General features: G+C 40.2%; 1 protein-coding gene across 8 annotated transcripts in view; it reads right to left on the bottom strand.

Annotated features, from left to right (window-relative positions):
* Window positions 1–1398: 1398 nt before the first annotated feature.
* The window catches only part of dtnbb (dystrobrevin, beta b), a 36467-nt gene continuing 9978 nt past the window's right edge, over window positions 1399–27887 (bottom strand). For 3 of the 8 annotated variants that reach the window (XM_056393349.1, XM_056393351.1, XM_056393350.1), the window contains exons 9-20: window positions 27324–27490; window positions 24392–24516; window positions 17429–17503; window positions 12961–13051; window positions 11507–11595; window positions 10926–11039; window positions 9005–9101; window positions 8574–8594; window positions 6780–6939; window positions 6434–6523; window positions 6180–6233; window positions 1399–5550 (exon numbers count right to left, since the gene is read on the bottom strand). In XM_056393349.1, coding sequence (XP_056249324.1) covers window positions 5525–5550; window positions 6180–6233; window positions 6434–6523; window positions 6780–6939; window positions 8574–8594; window positions 9005–9101; window positions 10926–11039; window positions 11507–11595; window positions 12961–13051; window positions 17429–17503; window positions 24392–24516; window positions 27324–27490 — 1109 coding nt within the window. In that variant the 3' untranslated portion in view covers window positions 1399–5524. The remainder of the gene's footprint in view (window positions 5551–6179; window positions 6234–6433; window positions 6524–6779; window positions 6940–8573; window positions 8595–9004; window positions 9102–10925; window positions 11040–11506; window positions 11596–12960; window positions 13052–17428; window positions 17504–24391; window positions 24517–27323; window positions 27491–27887) is intronic. The other 5 variants (XM_056393352.1, XM_056393353.1, XM_056393354.1 and 2 more) reach the window with 5 other exon arrangements.

Here is a 27887-nt window from a genome sequence, read left to right as displayed (position 1 = left end):
AAAAGTAATAAAAACGACATAGTATAGTAAAGCATTCAAAATTTATTAAAACAACATAGTATAGTAAGGCATAAAAAGTAAAAAAGCGGCAGGTGAAGGCCACTCTGACCCTTCTTGTAGAGAGCGTGGGTGTTGGTGGACCAGTCCAGTTTGTTGTTTAGGTGAACCCCCAGGAACTTGTAGTTCTCCACCAGCTCGATGTCCAGTCCCTGGATGTTCACTGGTGTGAAGTGGGATGTCTTCCGCCTGGGGTTCACAATCATCTCCTTTGTTTTGCTGGCATTAAGCTGAAGCCGGTTGATCTTGTACGACATAGTCTAGTAATGTATAAAAAGTCATAAAAACGTCACAGTATAGTAAGGCATAAAGAGTCATAAAAAGGCATAAAATGTCGTAGTATCAGAACGCATGAAAACGTCACATCATATTAAGGTATAACAAGTCATTGAAATGTCATAATATAAAAAGTGGAAGCAGAGAAATATCAATAAAAATTTCTTAAATTATCACAAGAAAAAGTGCTTATTATGCAGCAGAATGGAGTGTTATAGGCTAGAATTATATATTCTGAATACTAAAAAAATCTACATTTGTTAAACAATATTAATGTAAAGAAGTACAGCATTTCCTATTGAAATTTAGTGAAGTGTAAGTACTATGTGGCGTAAAAGTAATTATAGTTCCTCAAAAATGACCCACTATTTACTAATACTAATTACCAATATTACTACTAGGTAAGTCAAAACCTTGTTTCATTCTTTTGCTCATTAAATTAATGAAGTATTGATCCTAATTGGCAAAATCAGGTGCTTATTTTTCTAAATCATTTTCTCTTCATAAGATATGAATGCAATAGCTGTCACTTTTATTTCCCATATTCTATGAAGTGACTTTATGAATGACAATGATGTAAGTAGATTCAAATCTGTAACTCAAGTAAAAGTGGTCGATGGTAGAGCACTCCATCAGACGTCATCAAAAGTGAATGTACTCACTATACAGAACAGTCATGTTATATTATCATTATTTTAGTTTATTATTACTGATGCATTTATGTGTAAGCAGCATTTTTAAACTTTGTGGCTGGTTGAGGTGGAGCTCATTTTAACTATTTCATATGTTGTTGTGTAGTTTATTATGTAATAAAGCATCTTTTATAACATGACCACGTTTTGACAGAAATTTTAAATTTGCTAAGAAAGTAGTAACTCCAGTTGTCAGGAGAATAAAAGTAGACCCTTTCCCCCTGATGTAAAGTAAGAATAGTTTAAGTGGCAGATAATAGAAATTAAAGTAAGTGTCTCAAAATTAGACTTAAGAACAACAGTGTGAGTAAGTGAGTAAGTAACATTGAGTAAGTGTTTGGTGATGATTAATAAAAAACCACAAGAGCAATAATAACATGACAAGTCAGAGACATATTTTAAATCTTTTCAATATATCTCACATTTGATTTATTTACAAAAGACAGTGGCTTTGTGACATAAAACTATGTTTTGTAAAATCAACATGAGAAACAAATATGTACCAGAAGCATAACCATACAGAACACATACATAGATAAATAACATCAGGGGAGCGTTGTCGTCGAGGTTGTCCTCTTTGCACGTTGTCTCTCTGCAAACAATAAAAGGATCACAATGTATGCACCTCTGTATGACCGGCTGTGTCTTATTTGTATTACCCCGAGTTTGGTCTGACAGGGTATATATAGTATTGCCTCTGCATTGGTTTAAATGACATCAGTGACTGTGTATCAGTAGATCTGGAATGTGTTTTCTATCTTTATTAACTAGTAAATGTGAGTTTTTTCCAGCAGATTCCAGCAGTGGAAACCATTAAATGTGAACATCTCCAGGCATTCTGTGAATAAACTATGGGCAACAACAACATACTAACGCAGATATACTTGGATATATACCTGTAATTTGTATGACACACAATGTCTGCAAACAGTTTGGCACAAATGTAAAGGCTGAGCGTAATTTTCCTGCAGAACACTTTAAATAAATGAATAAAATCTCTACAAAGTCACAGACTAAAACGCCGACATAAAGGCTGATAGATCATCTTATTTGCTGAATGGTTACTTTATACAGCACTTTACAGAACAGCTACAGGCACAAACTGAAAGAACGGAAAAAGAAAGTAAGTTTTGCATTCAAATGTGTGGCCAGAAGGAAGGGGAAGACAGAAACTGCTTAAATTTTTACCTCTGCATTTTAGTCATTTCTGGACCTTTTTTCAGCTGAATAAAATAAACTTTTTTGACAGCAGTGGTCACAGAATCTTAAACTGTGGTATTTCAGTTTTTAGTCCCGCTTTGTATGAATTATTAATTGGGCAACTATGCAAGTGAGTGTGCAGTGCACGTGAATCTGCGTTTCGACAAACTCATTACAATGACGATACTCCACTAATACTGTAAACCAGAATAAGAACAATAATGGCGACATAGAGCAGAACAGAGAACTGAATGAAAACATTACATTTAGAACGACAATAACAGGAGGAGCCTCTTTTTGTTCTTTTTCTTGACACAGTGTAAAAGGTTGTTGAAACCGTATACTTAGCTTATAGGATGGGCTTACTGTACAAATAATATAAAGAAAAAACTAACACTTTCTGTGGTTTAGTTCAGTCAGACTCGACCTATTACATAATTCTGAAACTGCTCCCAGACCACCACATAACCAGACGTAGCTCATTTTCACTTTGAGATGAATGGCTACCCTGAAGGACAAAAAACATTGAACCAGAAGACAAGAATGTAAAGGTAATGTGGAGCTGATCTCTGTCTGACTCAAAATAAACCTGTCTGGTTGACAGCTACCTCCGTGACAAACAAATCGCTTTCGCATTTCCATGAAAGACACAAATTCACACACGGACAAACTATACCCCACAACATGCTTCACCAAATAGCACTTCAGAAAAACTTCTCTGCTTCTTAGAATCAACATTCTTTAACCCAGCATTTTAATCACTTGCTGTTGTTTTCCTCTAAATATTTGAAGAGTTTCATTCCAAAATGAGTAAAATTGACTGGTGAAATTAAAATAAAATGACCTAACTTTAGGAAGCCTTGACAAAATCTTACAACAAGCAGTTTGAAAGACTGACTTGTAATGAATTTCTCCCACATGATAACACAGCATTTTAGAAAGAAACCCTTCATTTTCAATCATTATCGACCTTTTACTTTTCTAGTAATCACTACCACATTTCACCTAGAAGAGCTCTGCAGTCCCTGAGCACCTACTGTCATTGCACATAAACAGTTTCAATATTCCTTTATTAACTAAATAAAGCTATCAAAGCATTTCCTACTTGCTTATGACTACCTTACATCCTCACATACTGTATAAGTGTTCATTTTGTAACTCACAACTAAAACGCAATGTCTAATTCATTACTATTAAACATCCTGAGGTGCTTCCCCACACTTGAAACAATAAATACTGAGACTACAAACTAGTCAGTGTATTTTGGAAGGAGGCACCGTGCTGCGTTGAGTGTTACAATGCCCTTCAGGTGGTTCAGTTAAGTTTCCATCAGGAGGAAACAATGAGACCCGGCTCGTTATTGTGTTTGGAGTAGCCCCTCGGTTTCTCTTAACCGCACAGCCCTCTTATTTGCAAGGGTGGCTCTCTGAGAGCACAGTAGCAGCAGCAGTACAATATGAGACTCACTGAGTGTGTTTACATGCAGGCAGTATTCTGGAGAACAGCTCATATTTTCCTGGTTAAGGTCAGAATGGACATCAGCTTTTTATTTGTATCTTCATACTGCAATAATGGACACAGCTAGACACAAGAATAGAAGTGATATTACCATAAATTTCCTTGGTGTCCTGGCGTCTGTCAAGAGATAAGAAGATCAATACCACTCTCATGTCTGTGAGGTCAATGTGGGACAACATCTTTCAGCAAGTTAGCTTAGCTTAGCATAAAGACTGAAGGCAGGGGCTGGGTAAATCTCTTTTGTAAAGTGTAGAGATGACAAGTTGTGGTTTTACAGGGGGTCGTGTTGCCTGGCTGGCAACCTCCCGGTGACAACAAAATCACTGTGCCTGGCCAAGAAATAGCCTGGCACAAAACACCCCAAACCACAACTTGTTTTTATCCTTCGGATTAAAGATATAACATGTTAATTACTGAGCTTTTGGTGGTGCTAATAGGTGGGTTTTATTGCCTTTTGACAGAACCACGCTAGCTGTTTTCCCTGGTTTCCAGTCTTTGTGCTAAGCTACGCTACTTGACAGCTCGCTATGTCCTCATATTGATTAAAAATATTTTAACCTAGAAAATTTCATAAAATGGTAAAAAGGCTCATTACATTTTGCCCAAGTTGGAGGTGATTGCGTATTTTGCTGACCTACAGTCCAGAACAGAATAAACTTTAAAAAACTAGCTTTAAACTAACTCTGATACAAAACATCAAATGGCAACATGTATTGCACGTTGTACATGGCTCTTTAAAAAGAAAATAAATAAAAACTGAAAACACTGAAAACAGGATAACAGCTAATTTAAGAGTTAAAAATCTGCACCAGCACCTCTCTACAGCTCACTTGTTAACATGTTATATCTCCAAGTATAAAAACAACAAGTTGTGGTTTTACGAGGAATTATATGCCTTTGTCTTAGTTGGATGCAGTGACTTTCTTGAGTTTTGCTGGTTGCCTGCGACAGCAAGACCCTGGGAAGTCTAGGGCTAGCTGTTTTCGCCTCTTTCCAGTCTTTAAGGTAAGTTAAGATAACCACGTCCTGGCTCCAGCTCAATATTTAACAGACAGACATGAGAATGATATTGATCCCCTCGTCTAAAGGGGATAATGTATTTCCAAAAATGTTGAACTGTTCCTTTAAGTGAGACTGCAGCATGTCCTGGCTGACCTCAGACTCCAGCTACAGAATGTGGATGTGCAGTAAACACACTCAGCATGAATTCTGAGGCAGGACACTTCTGACACCCCAGCTGTCATCATAAACCCACAAAGAGCTGGCATAGCATGGTACAGTACCTAAATCCAGACATGAGTGCAACTTCATGCAAAAATAATTTAGAAAAAAAGAAAGAAAAGAAATAAAGAAATACTAGCGCTAATCATACAAAAGCAATGACAGGGAACACGTTGTGACGGGAGGTCATCACCGTGTCCCAAGGTCATGTGTTTACAGTATCTTATATACAGAATGACCTGCTGCAGTGGAACAGTTTGGGGACAAAGCACAGCAAGCCATTCCTTAGCAGTCATGAGGGAAATCATTGGGTAATTACAGCAGTTTTTGTTTACAGGACAACAAACACACTTGCTAATTAGACACATCTTGCTACCTGCAAGGTGTGAAGAAACAATTTTTTCACATAGTGAAATCCTGTTAGATTACAGCATGCATTACTCTACGTGCTAATGCCAGGGTTGTTGTTGTTGTTGTTGTTGTTGTTGTTGTTGTTGTTACTGATTCTTCCCAGCTGATGACCGTATGTCCTTACAGGATGGGATGGTATTCTCTTTCCCTCAGTGCTTCTGTACTCTCACTGTGCCTGGATACACACACAGAGGAGCAAATTTAGTGTCGCTGACAGCCTGCACAGCCTGGCTGAATTAGTATTAAAAAAAAAAAAAAGGTATAAATGACTCTGTGGCAATGTGCCACAGTGCAACGTGTATATTATTGGCTGCTGAGATATTATATATATATATATTTGCTGCAACCCACTCCTCCTGACCAAATACTGAAAAATAAAACAATGCAGTTGATATCAGTTTTCTAGTTGTCGAAAATTAATGTAGTTAAAGGCAGCTTGTTTCTATGGTCATGATGGCAATAATTATATTTCATCACATCATCTCAAGGTCATGAGTTCGTTATCCTCTTATCGCGTCATTTTCTTGTTTAATCATCTCGTTATCTTGAGTCAACAATGCTGTAGTTTAGTTAAATATGTTTAACATAATATTAATTAATTATAGTTCCTACTTTTTGTCCTTCACACTGCTTCAGCTGAAAAAAAAAAAGGAAATATTGTATGTTTATGTTTTAGCCGATCTTAATGATGGACACACATTCTATTTTGCGTGGCTTACTGTATGTGCTATCTATACTGCCATATGATTGGCTTTGAAAGACTTAGTTAGGAAACCACTGTTATTAGCATGAACCCAGACTCACCTCTGTCCCCGCCGTTCCTCATGTTGGTCTCCTCGTCCTCTCCCCCGTCATCTACTTTAAAAATAAAACCCCAAATGTCAGTGATCGATGCTTTCGGTCACGATGTAAAACTCAATACATACCATATCAGAAGCAGGTGTGAGAATGATGAAAATTCAGAGCAAGATTAATTGTTTAATAAAGACTCAAACCCAGGAAACATAATCCAGATGGTAAAATAGACTTATATCATAAAACATGTGTTATAGACTAACCCGAGTGGAGCTCTTTCACCAGAGACGACATGGTGTTTGTGATTGAATCAGCAGCAACTAATAGATCATTCCGAAGATTTCTAGGTACACCTGGGAAACGGAGACATTTTGAAACCAAATTAACAACACATGTAGTTTCTGGTTTTTCAGTGCAACCATATGGAAGAACAAACAGGCAAAGGCAGTTGAAGTGCACATTGTAAACTGATCACTGATCACTGATAACAGAAATGTTACTGTTACAACATGTTTTATTTCCACACCAACATGAATTAATCAGTGTGTGGTACATTTTGCATGAGCTTGTAATGAATGCTCTTTGTTTCAAGTGCTGGTTGAGACTCACCCTGAGCAAAGGCCTCCAGCACGTCCCCTCCCACCCCCGCCAGGCAGTCCTGCGGTGTGTGAGTCGGGGTGGACCCAGCCGAGGTGGAGCGTATGGGCATGGGCATGGAGCAGCCTGCACCATGACTGGGGGAGGAATGAGGGGAGCCTCCAGACTGGGACTGCAAGATGAAAAAGAAAATACAGCCATTATAGTTACAGTATCATCAGCAAATTGTTTCATCTTTAAAATGTGATATTAACTGTATTCCCTGACATTTGGATGTTCTGTTTGCTTCTCTTTTGTTTAATCCGTCAGATCAAAATACAGGTTTCTTTCACCTCAATCAATCTTGAAGAAGATGTTAAAGTAATAGTTTTACAGTTTTAAGAAATATGTTTGCTCGCTCTCTTGTTGACAGTTAAAATGAGAAGATCAATACCCCTCCTGTGACTGTACAGAACCATAATGTTTCATTTCTGTGCCTTTTTTGTACAGATAAATCAAATGACATATAACAGGATAATTAAAGGTGCTGCTAGGCAGATTTTACTACATTTGGACAGAGTAAGCCTGGCAGTTTCCCCTTGGTTCCAGTCTTTATGCTAAGCTACGCTAACCGACTGCTGAGCGTAGCTTTGTATTTACTGTACAGACATGAGAGTGGTATCTATCCTTGGCAGAGAGGCATGTTTCCTAAAATGTCCAGCTGTTCCTTTTGACTCAAGTGTAGTCATAATAGATGAGTCAATATGCCAGTTTTCATGGCTTTATTAAAAACAATTTGAGGGTAGTTGGTCATAATCTTGACTAGCATCAAAAGCATGAGATACATTCATCATCCATGTGTTTGCTTGTGAGTGTGTTCAAGCTTATCCTCACTAGTGCAAAGTTAAATAACATAAATTATCTGGGTATTTTCGTACATACTGGCTAGTCTTCCAAGTGCAAACCTTTAGTGAATCTGGGATTTTGATAGAGAGGAAAACAAAAAACAACTTAAATCCAATTAATCTCTTCATCAACAAAGCCAGGTCTGGAAGGACTGCGTTTCAATGGAAGATGCTGCAGTGCAGTCACAGATTGCAGCTTTAAGAAGAGATGACCTTTATGCTTTTAAAGGTGACTTTCTTAAAACAAACACACACACACAGATGTGACCGAAAGATCTTAATCCTTTTAGGGAGAACAAACAAAAACAACGGTATGAAGGCAAGAAAATCTGGTAATCCTATACTGGGTGGCTATACTCTGTGTCTCTATAGTGCACCTTTACTGCATCGAGGGGTAATGAGAACCATGTGTGGGTGAGCGACTGGGGCCTGTGCTGAGTCGGGAGCTATATCTCAGAGAAAGGATCACTGTGTGTCTCTGGGACTTGAGCAGGCCCAGGTCGATGGCTCGGAGCCAGGCAGCAGATGGCCAGCCAGACTGCAGTCACATTAGAAGGGAGGTTGTTAGTGCCGATGAAAGGAACAGGTCCCTGACATTCGGGGCTAAGAAAAACACAGTTCTCCCGACTTGTTTGGACCGCGGACATGAGAAGCCTGGTTTTAAAGATTGTGTCTCAGTCTTTGGTTGTAGCTCTCTAATATGACTAGCGAATAAGTGAAGCAGTAGCCTGCATAAGCGGACTAGATCAGAGTAACCCAGTTAGTTTGTGGAATCCTATCATCTTTCCTAACATCCTTCTTAAAATCTATTATAAAAACTTCAATCACATCTGCGTGAAGGGGGGTGTATAGAGGCATTAAACTAAGTGCTGTGACTAGAGCCAGGTATTGAGCCTGGCAAACTGAATTAAGGGCAACTTACAGCCTGCTTCTGCTCCTCATCCTATCAGCCAGCAAAGGTAAGCGGAGAGAGAGAGAGAGAGAGAGAGAGAGAGAGAGAGAGAGAGAGAGAGAGAGAGAGAGAGAGAGAGAGCAAGAAGAGTGAGAGCAACTGAATTAAAGCAGTGAAAGGAGAAGAAGAAAGGGATATCTGCATGCACCATACGGCACATTAACATAACTTAAGACTGCTGCAGTGTCGTGGTTTTGAAGAATTTAACATGTCAGCATCTCATCTCATCAAACATGCCACCAAGCTTTAAAACCCACATTGTGCAAGATAGATTAACACTGACAAACGCTGTAAAACGCTCAACAAGAACAGCAGATCTGCATTTACTGTGTATGCATGTGTATTTTAGGAGATTAATACTGATTCAGAGGCCTTTTCAGGTGATCAGGTGATCGTCTTACCTTCAGCAGCCTCATGAGCCCCTCCAGCTGCACCATCAGCTCCCGTCTGCTCTCCTGCAGGGCTGACATGCGTCTCTCCAGCTCGTCCTTCCTGTGTCTGAAGCAGAAGGAAAGAGTTTAGGGATTAGCATTAAAAAACAAAGGGCAGAAGCGCTACTTGGATTTGACAGTAATAAAACACAAAAGCAGTTGCTCCTGATGACGAAATTGACATGATACTGTTCACACCAAAAAACTTTTTATGCCTTGATTGTTTGGTGAATCTATTCCTTTTTTGTGAAGAGTTCGGAGGCACATGTCTGCAAATGAATTTCACATGTACATGTGTTCCCTGTATGTGCTGAGTCATGTGGCGTGTGCATTATTTGCAGCACTGCCCTGGGCTCCTGATGTTCTGATTTAGTATTAAAATATTTCTCTTTTTTACCTGCACCAGTGTCACTGCCACAAATACATTCATTAATCTGTCACCACTAAAAAGAAGTGACATTTAAATCCGACCTGGTCCCTTTAAAGCAGGGGGTCCAACCCACAATTTTTTTTCCCACTGTGATTTCTCTCCAGCCTTTTATTTTTACATTTATCACCTACTTTTTCCTTTTTCGACTATCATTTTTTAAATTAATATTGGAGCATAAAAATGTTTTTAACATTGAGCGAGCTGCTGGATGAACCCAGCTGTAAAACCAACATAATCGCTTTACTCTGATTTACTGGGGTGTACCTGGCACCAAAATATCTCTAAATGAACATAAAAGATCGATTTGGACCATTTCAAGATTATTTTTTCACGTATGCATGTACAGAGCAGTGTGACAGGTAGAGTGGAGAGGAGGGGGGAAGACGAGTTGCTCAGCTTCAAATATTATTAAATTTAAATTTATTGCTGGAAAAAAAGTATTTTGTTTTCCAGCGATGTTCATTTGGCTCCTTGAGGAGAGAAAAACCTGCCCTCAGGTCATCTTGAGTTTGAGAGTATGAAGATTCTGTCGTATTATCACCCCCTGGTGTCCACGGTGTGTAAATGCATTTTGAAAAAACACCTCAGAGAAGAACTGTAGCAATTTCTCTGGCTGAAGTCCTCCTATCAGAACCTCACAAACATCTGCAGAGTGTAAACATCTGTGCTCTGTTCTGTGTCTCTGGGCTGAATAAGGGCGATATCAGAGCTGTCCAGCCCGGCTCCAAACACAGTCCACAGTCTGTGATAAAGTAGTTATCACTTGATAACATCCTGGTCTAAAGCCTGAATCACACACAGGCTCAGCGGGCTGCATAATGCTTCCAAATATGTTTAATTAAAACTGGGAGAAATAATAACTGGAATAATTGTGTCCTCCAGTGACATAAACCAATTTATTTTACTGTTGCTTCTCTACTAGTACATATAATTAGTTTCCTTTACACACAACAATCCTTTATCAAGCTGAGGAGTCGGTGTGAGGATATTGACATTGAGAAAAATATTCAAATACATCTGCTATAACTTTATATTGATGGATAGCCTGTAATTTATGATTTAAATGATTAGATGAATATAACATTTTAACTTTGTCACAGCTGTTGACCTTTAAACCTCAGTGCTGACTCATTATTTAGAGCAGACAAGACAAACAAGGAGTCATTCAGGGCAACAAGTGCTGTAACATGTCCTCACAGGGTGAGTCTCTTCCAAGAAATGAACCCAAGGGTCTCAGCGTCCTGCCAGCATGATAAATGCCCATGCTGCTAATTCAAAAACACCCTCCTGAATTAGGAAGACATTATTTCTACTTGAAGAATGAGTTCAGCCAACATAAATACACCAGCCCTCCAGTGCTTTTACTACTTGATTGCCGTAATATTTATCGCTCTGTCTTCCTGTCGTTGGGAGGAAGATGCTCTTGTGAGTGGTGTGGTGGTGCGGTAGCAGGAGTGATACCTGAGGAGCCGCAGTTCAGTCAGCAGCGTTGGGTTCTGCTGGGCTTTCTCTGGGGTCGGCTGAGAGGCCTGTTCATGCTCCAGACGCAGCCTCTGGATCTCCTGGAGGATCTCCCTGAATAAGTCAGACAACCGGTTAACTGCTCAGGGTGGTGGAAGAAGAACTGAGATTCTTTAATTAAAAGTGAAGGAGTGACACAGTAATGTAAAAACAAGTCCTGCATTCAACTCAAGTTAAAGGACAGAGCCAGGCTAGCTGTTTCCCCCTGTTTCTAGTCTTTATGCTAAGCTAAGCTAATAGACTGCATGCTGTAGCCTTATATTTACCCGTCAGATATTAGAGTGCTATCAATCTCCTAATGTCAAAATGTCTAATGTTAAAACTGGTTCTTTTATTATTCTATACATCGTGCTTCATTGCATAACTACAGCTGTCACATCAAAGTACAATACTTTGTAGAAACATAAAGTAGCTACAGTAAATGTACATAGTCCCACCAATGACAACCAGCAGCCAACTAATCAGTCCAAAATTATGATTGGTTTCCAATAAATAAATTATGTCTAAGTGATGAATTGTACCTGTTTTTATTCTCCAGCTCTGCAATCAGCTGTCTCTGCTGCTTATTGGCATCAAAGTTGAAACTCAGATCTGTTGGAGGACATTGTTGCTGAAAAACAAAATTATCAGAGTGGCATTAAAAACAAAAGTGGAGCACCAGCAGCTACCTCCTGACCACAGTAAGTAGTAATGACGCTCAGCTGGAGACTGATTATGTCATTGCATAAACAGGAGTCACCTGAGGTCACCACTGCTTTCCTTTAGCCTTCCACATTACAGTCAGACTGCGAAGTAAAAATCCAATTAAGCCCTAAACGTAACCCCACATTAATACTTTCTGCCTTACAAGTTTATTTTGTCAATCAAAAAATATTCTATATAAGAATGCCTTTTTTAAACTTATTTAGTCACAAGTATTTATTGTTATAAAGAAATACTTAAAATTTGAGGCCAAATTAAAGACCTTTAAAGTTGTAATCCTTCAGATTTTTATTAAACCAAATTAAATTTTTGATTTTATTTGAGGTTGGATTGAATGTATTTACATTCAGTTATTACCTCCCTGTATAGTATTTTATTGTTAGTGGCAGAGTCCGCCATGCACACACTGGATTCAGATTGCCTACTTATGCGTGGGGAGTTCACAGGAAAACAATACACGCATGTAACACAGTAATTTAATCTCATAAAATCATCCTCTCTTTACTGTTCATTCTGTTTACAGCCAACATTTCCTCCTGCAGCTGCTTCACATTAAAGTCATGCAACTGGCGCAATGCAATGACATTTGTCACCGTGGTTAGTGCTGACTGTCAACAGTCATATTGGACATTTTTTTGACAGCGGATCATTTTTTATTTTCTGCAAGTGATTAATGGAACAAGAAAGAGAAGCTGTTCGTGCGACAGGCTGCACACGTCCAGCTCCTCAGCAAGAAAACCAACTCCCTCTGCCGCGTCCTGTTCCTCGTGTCATGTGCAGCATGAAATCAGATTCAGTTATTATTGACCAACTTTTTGTCGTTTTGTTTTAGTGTACTGCACACAAATCCACCAGATGCTCCTCTGTTGTCTTTCCGATAAAGCAGCTGCTTAAGGACTGTTTGCTGTTGTATTACACTCTATTTGCTGTTCCCGTGTTGACCATAGAAATCAACCAGGACTGAAACCTTAAGTATTACAACCTTAAAGCCGATGACACGTGTTTCTTATTTCATCCTGTTTCAAGAAAAAGGATCAAACAAGTGAAACTGTGGAAAAACAAGTTGCCTCTTCTTTTCCATTCCCCATTATTTATGGCTGACTACTGCGCAGTTTGACTTGTAAGTGCGATTGTCTCTAAGCTGCGGCTTCAACGCTCAAAGTTCTCCAGCCACAGATGAAATGAAATGTATAACAATAACTTCAGTCAAAGCATTAAACGTGAAATGCAGGTTGACTGAAGTCCACCACAGGGCGTTCTGCGAGACACTCACTGTGGAGTTGCCCGCCTCGGCTGCCAGGCGGGCAGCGTAGCGAGCGATGAGGCGGTGCTCTTCATCTAGCCGGCTGGGACTCTCCAAGACACTGCCCAAAGTCAAAGAGATAGATACATCACACACACACACACACACAAACACACACACACACACACACACATATATATATACAGCAACACTGACTCTAATGTCAAAAGCTCTTATGTAAGTAGAAGGAAAAGTTTGTACAGTCAAAGTGCTTATGTAAAAGAATTTGCATAAAAAAACACACATTAGAATTGGGGTGACCTTAATATTATGACACTTGGCTTTGAGTCCAGTGTTGATAGACAGTCTGAGATAATTGGTCATAACAATGAATGGAGATGGTTAAGAGAGAATGCAGCATGCCAAATGCATTTGTGACCGTGCCAATGTCCGTTCTGGCCATTTCACCGCTGACTGGAAATGTCAAATACGGCATGAGACTTTCAATGATCATGGGCGTGGCATATGGCGTGGACAGACGACAGGACATAGGCTGTCTTGTCTCGGTATGCAGCCTGAAATGAGGAGTGAAGGAGAGCTGAAATGGTGCTGGGTGCTATCTAAATCTCTGGATAGGGAGTGAACGATGATTAAGATCATTAAACACAATCTGGCTTCAAACACACTGCACCAACAACCACAGTCCCCGCAGGGTTCACTACCCAGGCCCCAAAAACACTGCAAACCAGCCTTTTAATCAACATTTGTGTTAAAATCTTATCTTTCTCAGGGCAAGATAAAAATAAAAAATAAAAATAAAGCTGCCAGTGTGATGAAATAATTTTAGCTGCCCCGGTTCCTTCCTTGTTTGTTTCAAGAGTTTTCTTATTTCAGTGATGGTATCTAAAAATACTCTGCAGATCATCCGACTTTTGGCAAGATAACGTCACCTGACTGAAGAAAGCTCAGTTGATCTGCAGCAGGAAAAAGTGAAATCACTCCACAAACTGTCAAAGCGTCTGTTTTGAGGAGGCTGTCAAAAAAACGTCTTTTTAAATGGAACACTTTCTAAATAATTTACAGCCTCATCCTCGGGCTGAAGCATCGACAGAGCCCGAGGTTTCTCGCAGGATTAAAGTAATACATTAACAGACGCCAAGGAGCTGCTCGGGTTGGCTCAGGAGAAGCTGTGACCCTACACGGTCCTCCGGAGTTGGACCACATGTCTGGATCTCCAGGCTATCAGACTAGAAGCTGCTCCTGGCTGGAAGTTTCCTGGCAATACCTGATGATCGGTGCCAAGTTTTGGACAAAGATGCATGAACTGCCTTGAAGCCCTCCTGAACTGGCATCTTTCCCAGGTATTTTTTTATTTTAGTTGCACATGTGAAGTGTTTTTTTTTCACTCATACACAATATCTCAGACACAACACGTCTCATTTTTGTTAGAAGTGGGTACACGATGCTCTTGAACACTGTGTCCTGACCAAACTTACGACACTTAAACTTAAGGTCAAAACTCTGAGAGGCCAGAGATCATCCAGAGAGGTGAAGCATCTTGTTACTAACTGCAGAATTCATGGTACTTTTGAAGGGCCCATATTGTATAAAGTGAGATGTCCGTGTCTTTTTATATATATATATATATATATATATATATATATACACACACACACACACACACACACATGTATATAGTATCAAAGCGCTCAGTCCACAGAAAAATGCACACAGCCCATATTCAGAGACTGAGCATCAAAATGAGTTGTCAGGACTTCTGTAACTTTGTGATGTCACACAAAGCAGCCACCGCCCTCAGCCATGCCCCAAGCCCCGCCCACTCAGACCCACCATCCAACCTTGAAGGATTCAATCACTCAGAAATCAGCCAATCAGAAGAGAGGCTCAGAGTGCCAAATATATCTTCTAATGTATTATATATCAAAACACCGGAAAAGTGTAAAATATGGAAACTTTAACTTTACACTCAGACTAGTTAATATTTTTATATTAATATATAGTATATTTGATTTGTTTATAAGTAATAATATATTTTTTTAATATTGTAACTTAACCAATAAAAACATAATGACAGATCCAATTTGCCAGATCTGTATCAGCCCTGAAACTGACCTCATCACATGTATTGGCCTTGATGTGACAGATCCACATTAAAGTCTCTGTCTCCGTCTCTGTGTCTCAGCTTCCAGTTACATTCATTCAATGATGGTGTGCTGCTTAAAAATGATCCTCTCTATCTCATGAAGCTCAAGACAGCATTTTCTTTTTTTTCTTTTTTTATCATTTCATTTGATCCGCTGCTGCCGTGGTTCTGCATGGCTAACAGGTAATAAATACCGCGGTGCCGGTTTGCCCTCGGGTGCGGTGGGGTGGGGTGGGGTGGGGTGGGGTGGGGGGGCGGCTAGTGATGAGCGATTGTCTGAGAGAGAGAGCGAGGTGGGAGGGAACAGATGCCATGTCAGCAGAGCAGACAGTATCAGAGCGCAGACTGTGATGGAGGCTGGAAGCACAACACACACTATTTTTCAAACAGAGTGCATTCAGTTTCAACTCCGCGCTGACACACACAGTCATGAATGTGTTTTGCGATTCCTTCTCTTATGAAAAAGTGGAATTTGAAAGGGTAAACAAACAAAGACAGCGGCGGTGCTGCTTTTCAGTTTGAGGCTCTTGAAATGAGGCAGAGCCACAAGGAGCTTTGCATTATTCAGCAGTGGCATCTTTGACTCATAGGCCATGAGAATGAGAAAGCAGGCAGACCAGTGCAGGCTGATTATAACAATAGATTAATATTCACAAACCAAATGTGACACAGAGAGAGAAAGCCTGGTAGCAACTGGCCTTCTGTTCACTGGAACCAAACCTAAGTGAAACCTGCTCCTTCCCTCCACATTCAACACCTTATCTACCGGTATCCACACTGACGCTCAACACAACCTATTTTGGAGGCGTCACGGTGGCTTAATGCGCAATTTCTGCCCTAAATATGGCAGCTTTGTAGTTGTTATGCCCCCCCTCAAGGCAACAGCATCCTCAGTGCATGACATCTTCCCAAAGCAGCTCTGACTCACAGAGCAAAATGTCAAGACAAAGGTTATCAGGCTTCTTCATTACTGCCACAGTGAAACAAACCTCAGGAGAGCGTCGCCTTCCACTTGTACATGCCGCAACACGTGATGTCTTCCACTGACCTCCACGGGTTTTGGACGCAAGGCATCGTTTACCGCCTCGGGTGTCCCTATCTTGTCAGCTTCCCTCAAGCCCGCTCTAATCTTGATCCTGTCAGCCCTCGGAGACAACACTGCACAAAATGCTCATCTCCGCAACAAACTTAATCTAGTATTGATTGTTAGCATCTCATTTTTCTAAAGGCAGACAGAAAATCTTCCAGCGAAGGTAGATGATTACACTTTCTTCAAAATGTAATGTCAATTTGTTGCGTGGAGTAAGGGGAATAATGGCGTGACCCCAACCCTTTGGCAGACTTTCACAACTAAAACTACAGATTTTAAGCCTCATTCCTGCAGCGATGGACATTTTTTGCAGTGTGCACGCTGCCCTTCGGCTGCCTGGGTCCTTGGTGTACTGTATGATAACCCTGCCCAGAGGAGCACAAGTGGAAAAAACAGCCATTCGAGCTCTTTCTGAATTCTCTACCAAAAGCCTTTGTTTGGATGTCAAACAAAGAGCCCGATCTTAAACAAGGTGGTCGGTCACACCTCTATTATTTGTCTACAGCAGACAGTGATGTCTCCTCCCTTCTAATGTGTTGTGGGAAGCCCTGAGTCCCCGAGCAGGACCGTCTTGCAAACACAAATTGGTGGAACGATGCGAGAGAGAGATACTGTACAAAAAAGAAAGACAAAAATTCACCCAGCACAGACCTGCAGGACAGAGTGCAGATACATTACAGCTCCCCTCAGAGTGCTCTCCATTATCGAATTCATATAATCACAATGCTTCATTACCACGCTGTGTAAATAATAATAGAGGTGGCCTTTAACTGAGAAGGTTCTCGAATGAGAGGACAATTAGGCTGCTTTCACGGGGCCCTCGCCCGCTATCTGCTTACACGATAAGGCTCCAATTCTATCATAATCTATTTGTCAAATCAGCCCTTTAAGTAGGAGAGCTCACATACCCTTTGTGACGGCGTAACAAATTTTCCTCTAAAAATACACTCACAAGGGCACGCTGCTCAGACGCAAAAAAATGTGTGTCAAGTGTGAGGGAACAAATAACATCTGTAGTCTGATTTGTTGCGCTATTCTTGTTATTGCCACTGATGAGAGAGAATATGTCACCTATTCTGAGCACAGACCGCGCTCTGTGTGTGATTAAAAGGACTTATGTTGTTTGGGTGTGTGTCTCTTAAACTGACGTTTTAGGGGTAATAATGACAAACGTTAACCTAATTCTGTGCAGTAAATATCTTCAAAAAAAGACATCATGCCTTGGGGGGGAGGGGGGTGCTTACCTTTTGGTGGGAGTAGGTGCCCCGGAGGACATGAGCATTGTGTCGTTCATGTTGTTGGCCACTGGTTTCGGCTGACTAAAAGACAAGATTAGAGGTCTTTAATGCTACACTGCAGAGGCCTGTGGTGCTTGTCACCAGGGAATGGAGGGAGGGGGATTTGCATTCTATTAATATTCATAAATCAGCGATCCTGACTTCAATTCAATCCAACTTTACAAAGAGAGAGGGTGAGAGGGGAGGCAGGTAGAGATCATAACAAACTACTGAGTGCGGTGCACAAAGCAGGCAACATGTTGTACACGAGTTAACTTCAAATTCTTGCAAAATAATTGACTTTTCCAGGGGAACGGCAATTTAGATGTTTTTAGGCCATTAGCTTAAACCTAATTAACATGAGCAAAGGCAACAACAGCAGACAAGAAAATCTAATTAAACTGGAAGTCTGTGAAAAAGCAGGAAAGGTGACATTGTGGGAGGTAATTTGTGAGAGTAAACAAAGCGATGGGGTCCATCTGGCGGCTGAATCAGTGGCCTCCGACGAGCTCATCGCAGCCCGGACCACAGAGTCTCATTAACGGATCAAAATATCTCCCTGCACATCTCAGGTGCTCTCAGCTTCACACTTCACCCGGCACAGAACATAGCAGCCACTCACGACGGCACTTGATTTCCATGTCTCTGTAGTTGCATCTCCTCGATCTGCACACAGTGTCTCCCTGTAATTATCAGCCCCGATTCCTATTGTAACCGACTGTTTTATTTAAAGCTCTCATTACCACATAAAAGGCAAAGCACTGAACAGCTTATAATGTGTATTTGTCCAATCAGCATTTTTATTTTTTTTGCCAAATCAAACTATTTATATCCACATTGTGCAGAATACTGTTATCAGCATGAAGCACTGAGAGCTTTTCTTTTTCTACAGTGTCACAAAGTGCCTCAACAGCACACATTGTCTTTTCTGAATATTACTGTGCCACTAAAAACAAAACAGAAAATAGATTTTTGCATCACCAATTGTTTCCAAATAATTTGCAGTGTTATTTTCTTCACAAACTAAAGTAACATATTCCCTGCATTAATGTGGCTGCTCAAGGGGGTTAACATGTTCTTTTTAAAGACATGCTGCATTTAAATTTCCCTCAGGACGAGCCTAACAGATTCAATAGAAAACCACGGACGGTCCTACATGAGTAATTCATCAACCCTAATTTTTAGTTTCTACAGCAATTTGCACAAACACAATCCTGCTAATTTCTCATGTTTCATGCGATAATATAATAACAAGCAAAGCAACTGTCACTACTCCAAGCTGCACATGTTGCCCTGTAGTCTCACTCAGAAGCAGAGAAGTAAAATGTTTGCCTCTCATTTAACGCTCATTATGTTAGAGTAATCCACCCTGAAGGTGAGCTCCAGACAGAAGGTGAGACCCGAGCCATCACACTTACCTCTGTGAGGAGAGAAAGCACCTGCCTGGCTGGCAAAATACATCCAACTGCTGCTGTTGCCAGATGCCTAACCTGCCCTCAACTGAGCAGGCGAGCATCTCAATGTACTACACTGCTGCTGTCTCCAAGGAAACTCGGCGGTCACGTGACTCTATGACGACGTAGATTTTCTCTCTCTCTCTCTGTCTCACACACACACATACTCTCTCTCTCGCTCTCCTCTTCTCTGTCTCTCTGAAGCTCTCTGCTCTGACTGTCCTTTCACCTCTCGCTATCACACTCCCTGGAAATTAGGGAAATGACATTTGCTCAAAATGCCTCAATTGCAACCTCTACAAAGGAAAAAAAAAAAAAAAAAAGCACAAATCTACTCTCATCCCTTCAGGAGAAAAATGTGTAGTAAAACAGCCTCTACTATAGATAGTAAACTATACATTTCCATACTGTATCTCAACTCTTCCCCCATTACCTTCAGCAAGTCACATAAGTCAAAGCTCTTCACAGCTATCCTTCTATAAATAATCATCAGTCCTTTTACGCAGTAGGGAGCAATAAAAAAAGAGCTTCTTCTTACGTAAAAACCTCTGAGTAGCTGTATTTCATTTCCCTCTAAAAAATTGGATTCATTCTAACTCATTCACATCAGCATCTGCAGCCCTGTGGTTCACGGGCTGAAGAGATGTTGATTAAGGACACACAGTCCAAGCACAGACATCCAGCCAGTGTCCTGGAGGTCAAACGGGAGTGAGTTGACATAACATTTAGGAACTATGAGATCAAAGTCTGCAATGCGCTAAGCCTCGTTCTACCTGTGTGCAGCGAATGACAATGTAACACCCTTTCCTTGCACTTGGCAGCTGGCAAAGGTTCAGGGGGAAAATTAAGTCTGGTGGCGCTTCATACACAAACACACGCTCCCACTCTCACACACACACACACACACAAACACATTCACCTTATTTCTGACAACGACGGATGCATGGCTGCCTTCAATCGCCCTCAGCCAGCTAAAAATAATACCCAAACATGAAGCATCCTCTCCTGCTGGCAACGGCGCTCCTATTTCCCTGCGAGGCTGTCAGTAGCTTGGCCATAAAAACCCAATGGATCACGCTCACAGAAAAGTGAATTACATGCCTGCCCTCTCCCATTTTGATGACACTGATGGAATTTGCATTGACCCGGAGAATAAAAAAGCTGTAAAACAGAGGAAGGCATTTTTAAAATGTTAAGGGATTTCTGGGGATTATATAGAGGGTGGAAAATTGGTTGCTAAATATTAAACATGGCACTGAGAATCTGACGCCCAAATGTGTGTTCCACATTAATGCTAAGTAAGGTAAGATGCCTATTTTTTTTTCAAACTTTTAGACTATTTCCATGCTTTAAGTCTTTTGGCAGAAGCGGTGCTAAGTCTGAAGGTAAGAAGCCGTATCATAGATTTAAAGTTCCTGAGACAGACGGTGCATCTCAAACCTATAACTCCTCTCCAAAACACAAATCCCCAAGAATCTCACTGACAGTTTGAGTGGAGGGGAAAAATTCACAGCTCAGTTCGCTGTTAGTCTTTGCTTTCAGATGCCAGTAAATATTTCAAAACAGCATCAGAATAGCTGCACTTTGTCTGGAGACGACGCGAGGGGGTTGGACGACTGGGAGTCTCATGTCCGTTCGATTTGGGAGTTTTGATCAAACCTGACACTCTACCCTGATTCTGCCATTATTACTCACTCACAGGCACTTAGTCACCCCTCACACATACATACACACACACACCTGAGAGACCATGCTGATGGATGTCTCCTGGTGTACAACATGAAATAACACCTCTGCGCAGACAACATTCATCCGGATTGGCAACTGGCTGCGCTAGTTTCAGAATACCAACAATACATACCTCTCGGTGTTATGTATCATCAATAAAATGGAGTCAAAGTAGAACAAAATTGGAGGTTTGGCAGTTTTCCTGTGACTAATTATCTGAGAGATCCAGTTTGTGGGAAGATTTCTGTAGCCAACAGGCAAATCAACATGGGAACGGTAGGCAGATAATTACAGTATTCACCCATAATTTCTCTGAAATCGACTGTTAACAAATGGGAATTATTCCATTAGTGCCAGTTCTTCTACCTCATGGCTCATGGCTACAAAGAGTGCAGAAGATTTACAGTTGGATTTAAAGAAATAGTTCAACTTTTTGGGAAATGTTTGCTTTGGCCTGCTGGCCAGGTAATAAGATCCACCCACCAGCACCTCTGAAGCTCACTTATCAACATGTTTACACATTGGTTTTTGCATGGATTGTTAAACTTCTGGGATATAACATTTAAAAGTGCTATTTGTAAGTTATCTCTGCTGCCAAACATGTTCCTTATTGGGAGCTGGTGGTGGCGATTGTCGCTTGACAAGAGGTTTGGCCATCATTGTATTTACAAGACAAGAGGTTGTAATGCGCCCTCTGAGCAGCGTCAATCAGGGCAGATTGGAGGCTACAATGAGTTGCTATCGGAAAGTGAGGAGATGAACCTGGGCTAGCTTATTAGCATGTTAACTTCAGTAGAAAAGACATGATAGAGACGAGCTTAATATTGACATTGCTTTCCATCACTGGAGACAGCTCTTGGCAAGTAAAGGAATGAAGTTTGATGCTAAACTTACGACGTTTCTTCTAGACTGGCAAGTAAACAACTGTTGATGCTAACGTTGGCCATGTAGCGATAGCAAAACTTACAAATAGCTCATTAAAATTTTATTGGTAGCTTTTTCCCCTATTTCCATTGTTTAGGCTAAAACAAGCTAACATTTCCTAGCTAGCTTTAGCTACATATTCAACAGAGCAACAAGGTTTATGGTATTAATCTTCTCATCGAACCCACATATAACCACACGTTGTCATTTTTAGATTTCGTTTTTAGATATAACGTGGTAATTTGTGAACGTTAGACGTGCTTGTAGGTGGATTTTGTTGCTCTTTGACAGAGCCAGCTTAACAGTGTCCCCCCTGTTTCAAGTATTTATGCTAAGCTAAGCTAACCAGATGTTGGCTGAAGCTTCATACTTAACAGATACGAACGTGGTAACAATCCTCTCATCCTTTAAATGTTACAATCTCGTATCATGTGTCATTTTCTGTAATATTCTGCTGCATATATGCATATTTTTTCTTTGAAAATGACTTGCCAATATACCTGTTTCATTTTGAAGACATGCACAGTTAAATATGGCACCACAATAGAGAATGGCAGTTGCTGATGAATTCCTATTTTGAAAGGTAATCAGGTTAAAAACATCTTTTCATTGCATGGTTGATGAGCGGCGCTACTTAATCACAATACACAAATAAAAGAATAAATACATCTGGAACCACAAATAGCTTCTTTTTTTTCTCCATCATCAAAGATGGAGACTTTTGGTAGATAACTTCCCTGCGTCAGACATAACAATAGAGACAGAGGGACCTACAAACAAGTCTCAGGGGTCAACAGTCACATCCATTATCCTAAAAGTCAGTGAACACACACACACACACACACACACACACACACACAGTGCCACCAACCTTGAAATGCCATTTGCAAGAGCATGACAATGCACTTCGTCCATTAAAGTCTTAAAGGAGAACATGACGACAAGAAATTCCTAGAATTTCTGCCCCAAAAATTCCATTTAAGAAATACCACAGAGAAATACGTTGTCTGTTAAATAACCAGAGGTGGAAGAAATATTTGCTCAAATAAAAGTACCAGCTTTTTTTTACTCTTCTGTAATCTTTGCTTTGTTTATTATTGGATCATTTGACCTATTAGGGCTAAAAGTTATTTAAATGAAACCATCTGACAAGTTTAAAGGAGAAATGTCTCTTTGGTAAAAGTGCTAACAACTCACATTTTTTTAAGTTGTCACAAGCCAAAATTATAGGGTACCACTGGTTTGATTTTTGATAATACGTCATATTATATAGGCTTCTCATGTGTTTTTTTTCCATTGTAAAATCTTAATTTGAAAAGTAACTAGTACTTATACCTGCCAGATAATTGTAGAGGTGATAAAAGAACACTCTGAAATGTACCAGTAGTACTGAAGTACTTCAGACAATACTTGAGTAAAAGTACAGTCATTTTCCGCCTCTGCAAATAACTTACATATCTGTCTTTAAAAAAATACTCAAACAGGACCCTTCATGGAAAAATCATTCAGAGAAAAAGAATTATAATGAAAGGCCTTTGTGCTACAAAATCCAATATAACCAAGAGCCCCAAATGGACCAAAGTCAATATTCTTGGGGCCTCCATCATCTGAAATAATCAACATCGTAAAAAAAAAAAAAAAACGACACGGATTACTGCTTGCTGAGGGCACTGGAGAGACGTAATCCAAAATAGTTTTAGCCACAAATTCTATTTTAATCAATATTAATCTACTTGTGTGATGTAATTTCATGCTAGACAGCCTATACCGTGCAGGCTAATCCAATCGCCTCATCTCTCAGTTGGGAAAAAAACATCCAGGTCGACAGCTGATTCTCCACGTTGTGATGAATTGTAAATTTATGCAAATGTAGACTTCATCTTAAATGCATAAGTTTGGGCACAATGCAGAAAAAAAATCCTCCCGCCAGTGGGCTGAGCCTGGATATGAGAACTGATTCAAAGATGATGGTATCTATCACGCATTAAAACAGGAAATCATGCTGATATATTTACGTTGGGTCTGTTTTTCTTGGCATTCACTGAGCTACTTTCTCCCCCCATGATCTAGCTCACGATCAATTACTCACTGACACTTGCCAGCAGCAAAAGCATATACAGACAGCTTTATATTTATGGTCGTGACTGGAATATGGAATGGGATTTTTTTATGAAATGAGTTATGAGAAATGTTGAAACTCCAATGAGAAAGTTGAGAGATTTCCTGTGGTCCTATCACTTTTTTTTTTTTAAATCTGAAACATCATCAGACTGTGTCTTGGTGGAGGCCAAAAGCATCAGAGTTTCAGTGCAACAATGATGAGAAAAATATGAAGTGGCCTTAGCGATGTGGACTACTGCGGATGCATCTCTGTGCTGGAATTGATTATGGAAATCGTACCATTTTTCAACTGAAATGTAAATGAATGTGCAGGGTTTAAGACAGCAGCAGAATATAATGCATTTCCTATAATGACTTCTAGGAGCTTCAAAGCCTGGAGTGTGAGATTTATACCATCGTCCCCGTTTCATTGCCAACAGACTGATGAGGACGACTATGCTGTTAACGGCGGCAGCCTCTGAGACCGTGTAGTATATCAGCATTTCCGCGTTAGCAAATAATCAGGGGCTTGACATCTTAGCTGGCACTCTATCAGTCATGTAGAGAGAGCGAAACGGAAAAGATGGAGGCAGTTACATGACGAGAACAGACTATAGATCATGAGCACACTGGGCCTTGCTGTACTGTTAATCAACAAATCGGCTGGGTATCCCTCATTAATGACACAACCAGTGGTAACAAATGTCTTGGGAATGGCACTTACACAGTATGGGTGAGTTCCTGTGGTCTCTCAGCCTGCTCGGGGAACACAGGATGCGGAGGCTCTCCGATGGGGACGCAGCCTAGAGATTTACTGATTGCATGACTCAGCTTTTTGGCTGGAGACTTCTGTGAGGAGAGGCAGGAAAAACAAATTATTGTCACCTTGTCTGTTGTATCCGCTGCCGTCATCGTGTTGGAGTAGCAGAAACAGTTTTAAGCTGCTTCAGAAGCCATTTACATAACTAGGTCAACAGTTTGTTTACTGTGTCAAAAGTGTGGATCAGCAGCAGTTTGTGCACACTCAGGAAGGGTCTGTATCTGCTACTTCACAGGCAGTTTTGTTGGCGGCTGTAATCCAAACTGCCTTACAGCCTTAAATCTGTAATGCAGTTCGGCCATTATGCTGCATTCGTGTCACATGGGATGTATGGGAAAAATGTTTACTACATGTGTTCCAACATCAGACAACTGAGGACGGTTGAGTTGTTTGTTTAAGGGTTGAAAACTCTGTGCACTGACAGTATAACACCATGTCCATTAAATTCAGGTTTTAGGTGATTCCACATTATTAAGTGCCAAGTCAGATATATCAGAGCTTTCAGAGAAAAATCTGAATTGCATCTCGGATGTTGTGTGAACTATGAATTATATTTACAAGCCAGAAAGTGATAATTACTACGACAATGAACAATATCTGTCACGTTCCTGGGACGTTAGAAAAGTCTTTGAAACACGTTTTAAGTTTTAGTCCTCTAACAACAAAAAAGTCAGATGAATCAATTAATCATTGCAGCTCCTTAAGGCAGGATGATCAGTGTAGCATGCTTCACCATTTAGGAAAAAATAACAAATAAATAAAACATGCACAAAAGGAAACATCTTAAGAAAGTTACCAGCTACTATTGTTTTAGAATACTTCGACAAGATGAAGAGGAGGGAAGTTCCCTAAAGTCCATTTCCACTGTGTAAACATTTCTTCCCTTGCGTCTAAAATATATTGAACTCAAAATATGCTATGTTTAACAAAACAAAAACACACACACAAACACGTCGGTATACGCAGCTGAATTCCACAGACAGTATTTTTTATCAGAATACAAGAAAGTGTTCAAGTGACACTATTTCAGCTGTCAGGTGGAGGTCCTGCCGATTCCCTCCCATCCGTCAAAAAGGCGTTGCCAAGTCTTGTGAAAAATATTTTCCCTGTTGATAAGTGTATATTGAGGTGAAGCACGTGTGCCAGCTCTCAAATGTGGGACTTAGGGTTTGTTTCTGCAAAATTAAACGTTTGGCCAAAAGCGTACAGAGAGAAATGGCTCATTTCTCATAGTTGTTTAAAGAGGACGGAGTAGAGATTAGGCCAAATATATCCACCGTTGGGCCTGGGGTTTTTTTTTTTTTTTAAAGGCTTTTGACACGTAATCGACAATAAGTGACTGAAAGGTTTTCAAGTTTTGAGCAGGACCAAAGCTGGTGAATGAGTGCACCTACTTCCTGTTTACATCTCTCACAAAGAGGAGACATCCCCAGGAAAATGGCACAGAGTCTGGATTCGGTATAATGAGTTCTATGCACAACTCTGAATTGAATTGAAAAGTGTCTGGCATTTAATGAAATACGTTGTATACTGTGAAGTATTTCCTGCCATAGTTCCTGGGGCACATTCCTCTGGAGTTCCTGTTCCCAGGCTACTCGCAGTTTATCACTAGATACCTCTAGAATATCATGATAGAAAGTAACTGCACCCTTTACGGCGGGTTGATTGTTAAGGATCTCATCTGAAATGTCATGTCTTGGCCTATCGTTACAGTATATTGGGGTAAATTTTACAGTGATGAAAAGGCACGGTGTGCTGATAGCTGTGAGCCACATCTGAGCGCGAAGTGAACTGAGAGTTTGAAGCACTGATGTGTTTCAGCATTTTGTGCTGTTGTTGCATATGTGTAAGTAACACATGAAGCAAAAGTGAAACACTGCATTGTTGTATTTCAAGCAAAAAGTGGAGTAAATACCATAAATGCAACAAATTTTTTATTCATTTTTTGTCGTAATTTTTGAGAATAATATGGTGCTGTTATTTACTTTGGTCCAAACTGCCCAATGATCAACTGCAACTGTGTCCATGATGTATTTATACTACATATTTTATTTATTATATTCTTCTATACATGTTGTATGAATTTTAATGTAAAGCACATTGAATTTTCCTTTCGTGCGTGAAATTGCTTTGCCCATACAATGCATACAAATATATATGAACTTGGTGGCAGATAGGAGGTGACACAGCAATGGACTCCTAAATGAGCAGTCATATTTTCTTTGGCCAGTAGTACTGCCAGATAATCAGAACAGAGGTGAATTGAAAATGCTGCCAAATGCCAAAACCAAACATTGCAGATGTTTATGAGAGCTGGAAACCAGATGACATGGTGAACAATGTCACAGACGTGTTTCATAGACATTCGATTCACACAAATTTGTCGGAAAAACATCCAGAACAGATTAAACCTAACCTTCACCATAAATGTCATCATGTTTTCGTCAGACAGTTTTGTCTTTCATGCACTCAGGCAAGTCATTCCGGTCCTGAGGCTTCACGAGCCGAATCATTCTGCTCTGTACAAAAACGAGTGGGATGGGAATTGGATTTGGGATTCAGCGCATATGACTTCCCTTGTTTCGATTTATAACATAATGATCGAGCTTCGGGGGAATGCGGCAACATGGTGAATTCAATCAATACAATTTAATTTGCCAAAATGACTAAAACCCCATAAAACCCCTCTTGAATTGCTTTGAGAGGACAGGAAATGTAGGAGGACGGTTGAATAGTCTGCTATGTTGTAAAATCATTCTCATGGAGAGGTATTGACTTTTGAATTGTTTAGAAAAGGGAACAACAGAAATTGTGAGTGATCAAGGTTTTGCCTTACCCAGGATGAGTGCTCCTTCATCTGGTGCTGGTTGCTATGGGGACCATTGGCATGGCCACGCCAGAAGCAGCTCTGACAAAGCTGGTAGCCATGGCACTGTTGGCACCGATACCGGAAACCCATCATGCTCTCGCTCCGGCAATATGAACATTCCACCGGATGGAAGACTGAGCGATGAAAAACAACAACAACAACAACAACAACAACACAGACAGGATTTTCAGTCGAGCTGTGACATCTCTTCTTACAGGGTCACTGAAAAAGAAAAACCTCTGCATGCAGTTAGTTTTAAGCAGCGGTTCCCAACCTTTAATATCTGACATACCCGCCACAATCAGTGGTGGAAAGTATCGAAGTAGATTAACTCTAGAAATGTATTTAAGTTAAATTTTACTTTAGTATATCCATTTTATGTTACTTTAAATTTGAGAGGGAGGATTTGCCTTTACACCACTACATTTATTTGACAGATATAATTAATGGTAACTTTACAGATTAAGATTTAACGTAAAAAAAAAAAAAAAAGAAAAAATATAAATGATAAATGATAAATTAACATATTGA

Source organism: Seriola aureovittata, chromosome 13, assembly GCF_021018895.1.
Source record: "Seriola aureovittata isolate HTS-2021-v1 ecotype China chromosome 13, ASM2101889v1, whole genome shotgun sequence".
In the NCBI taxonomy this organism is placed as follows: domain Eukaryota; kingdom Metazoa; phylum Chordata; class Actinopteri; order Carangiformes; family Carangidae; genus Seriola; species Seriola aureovittata.
Note: the sequence above shows the minus strand (reverse complement) of the source record. Positions and strands in the feature narration are given on the sequence as shown.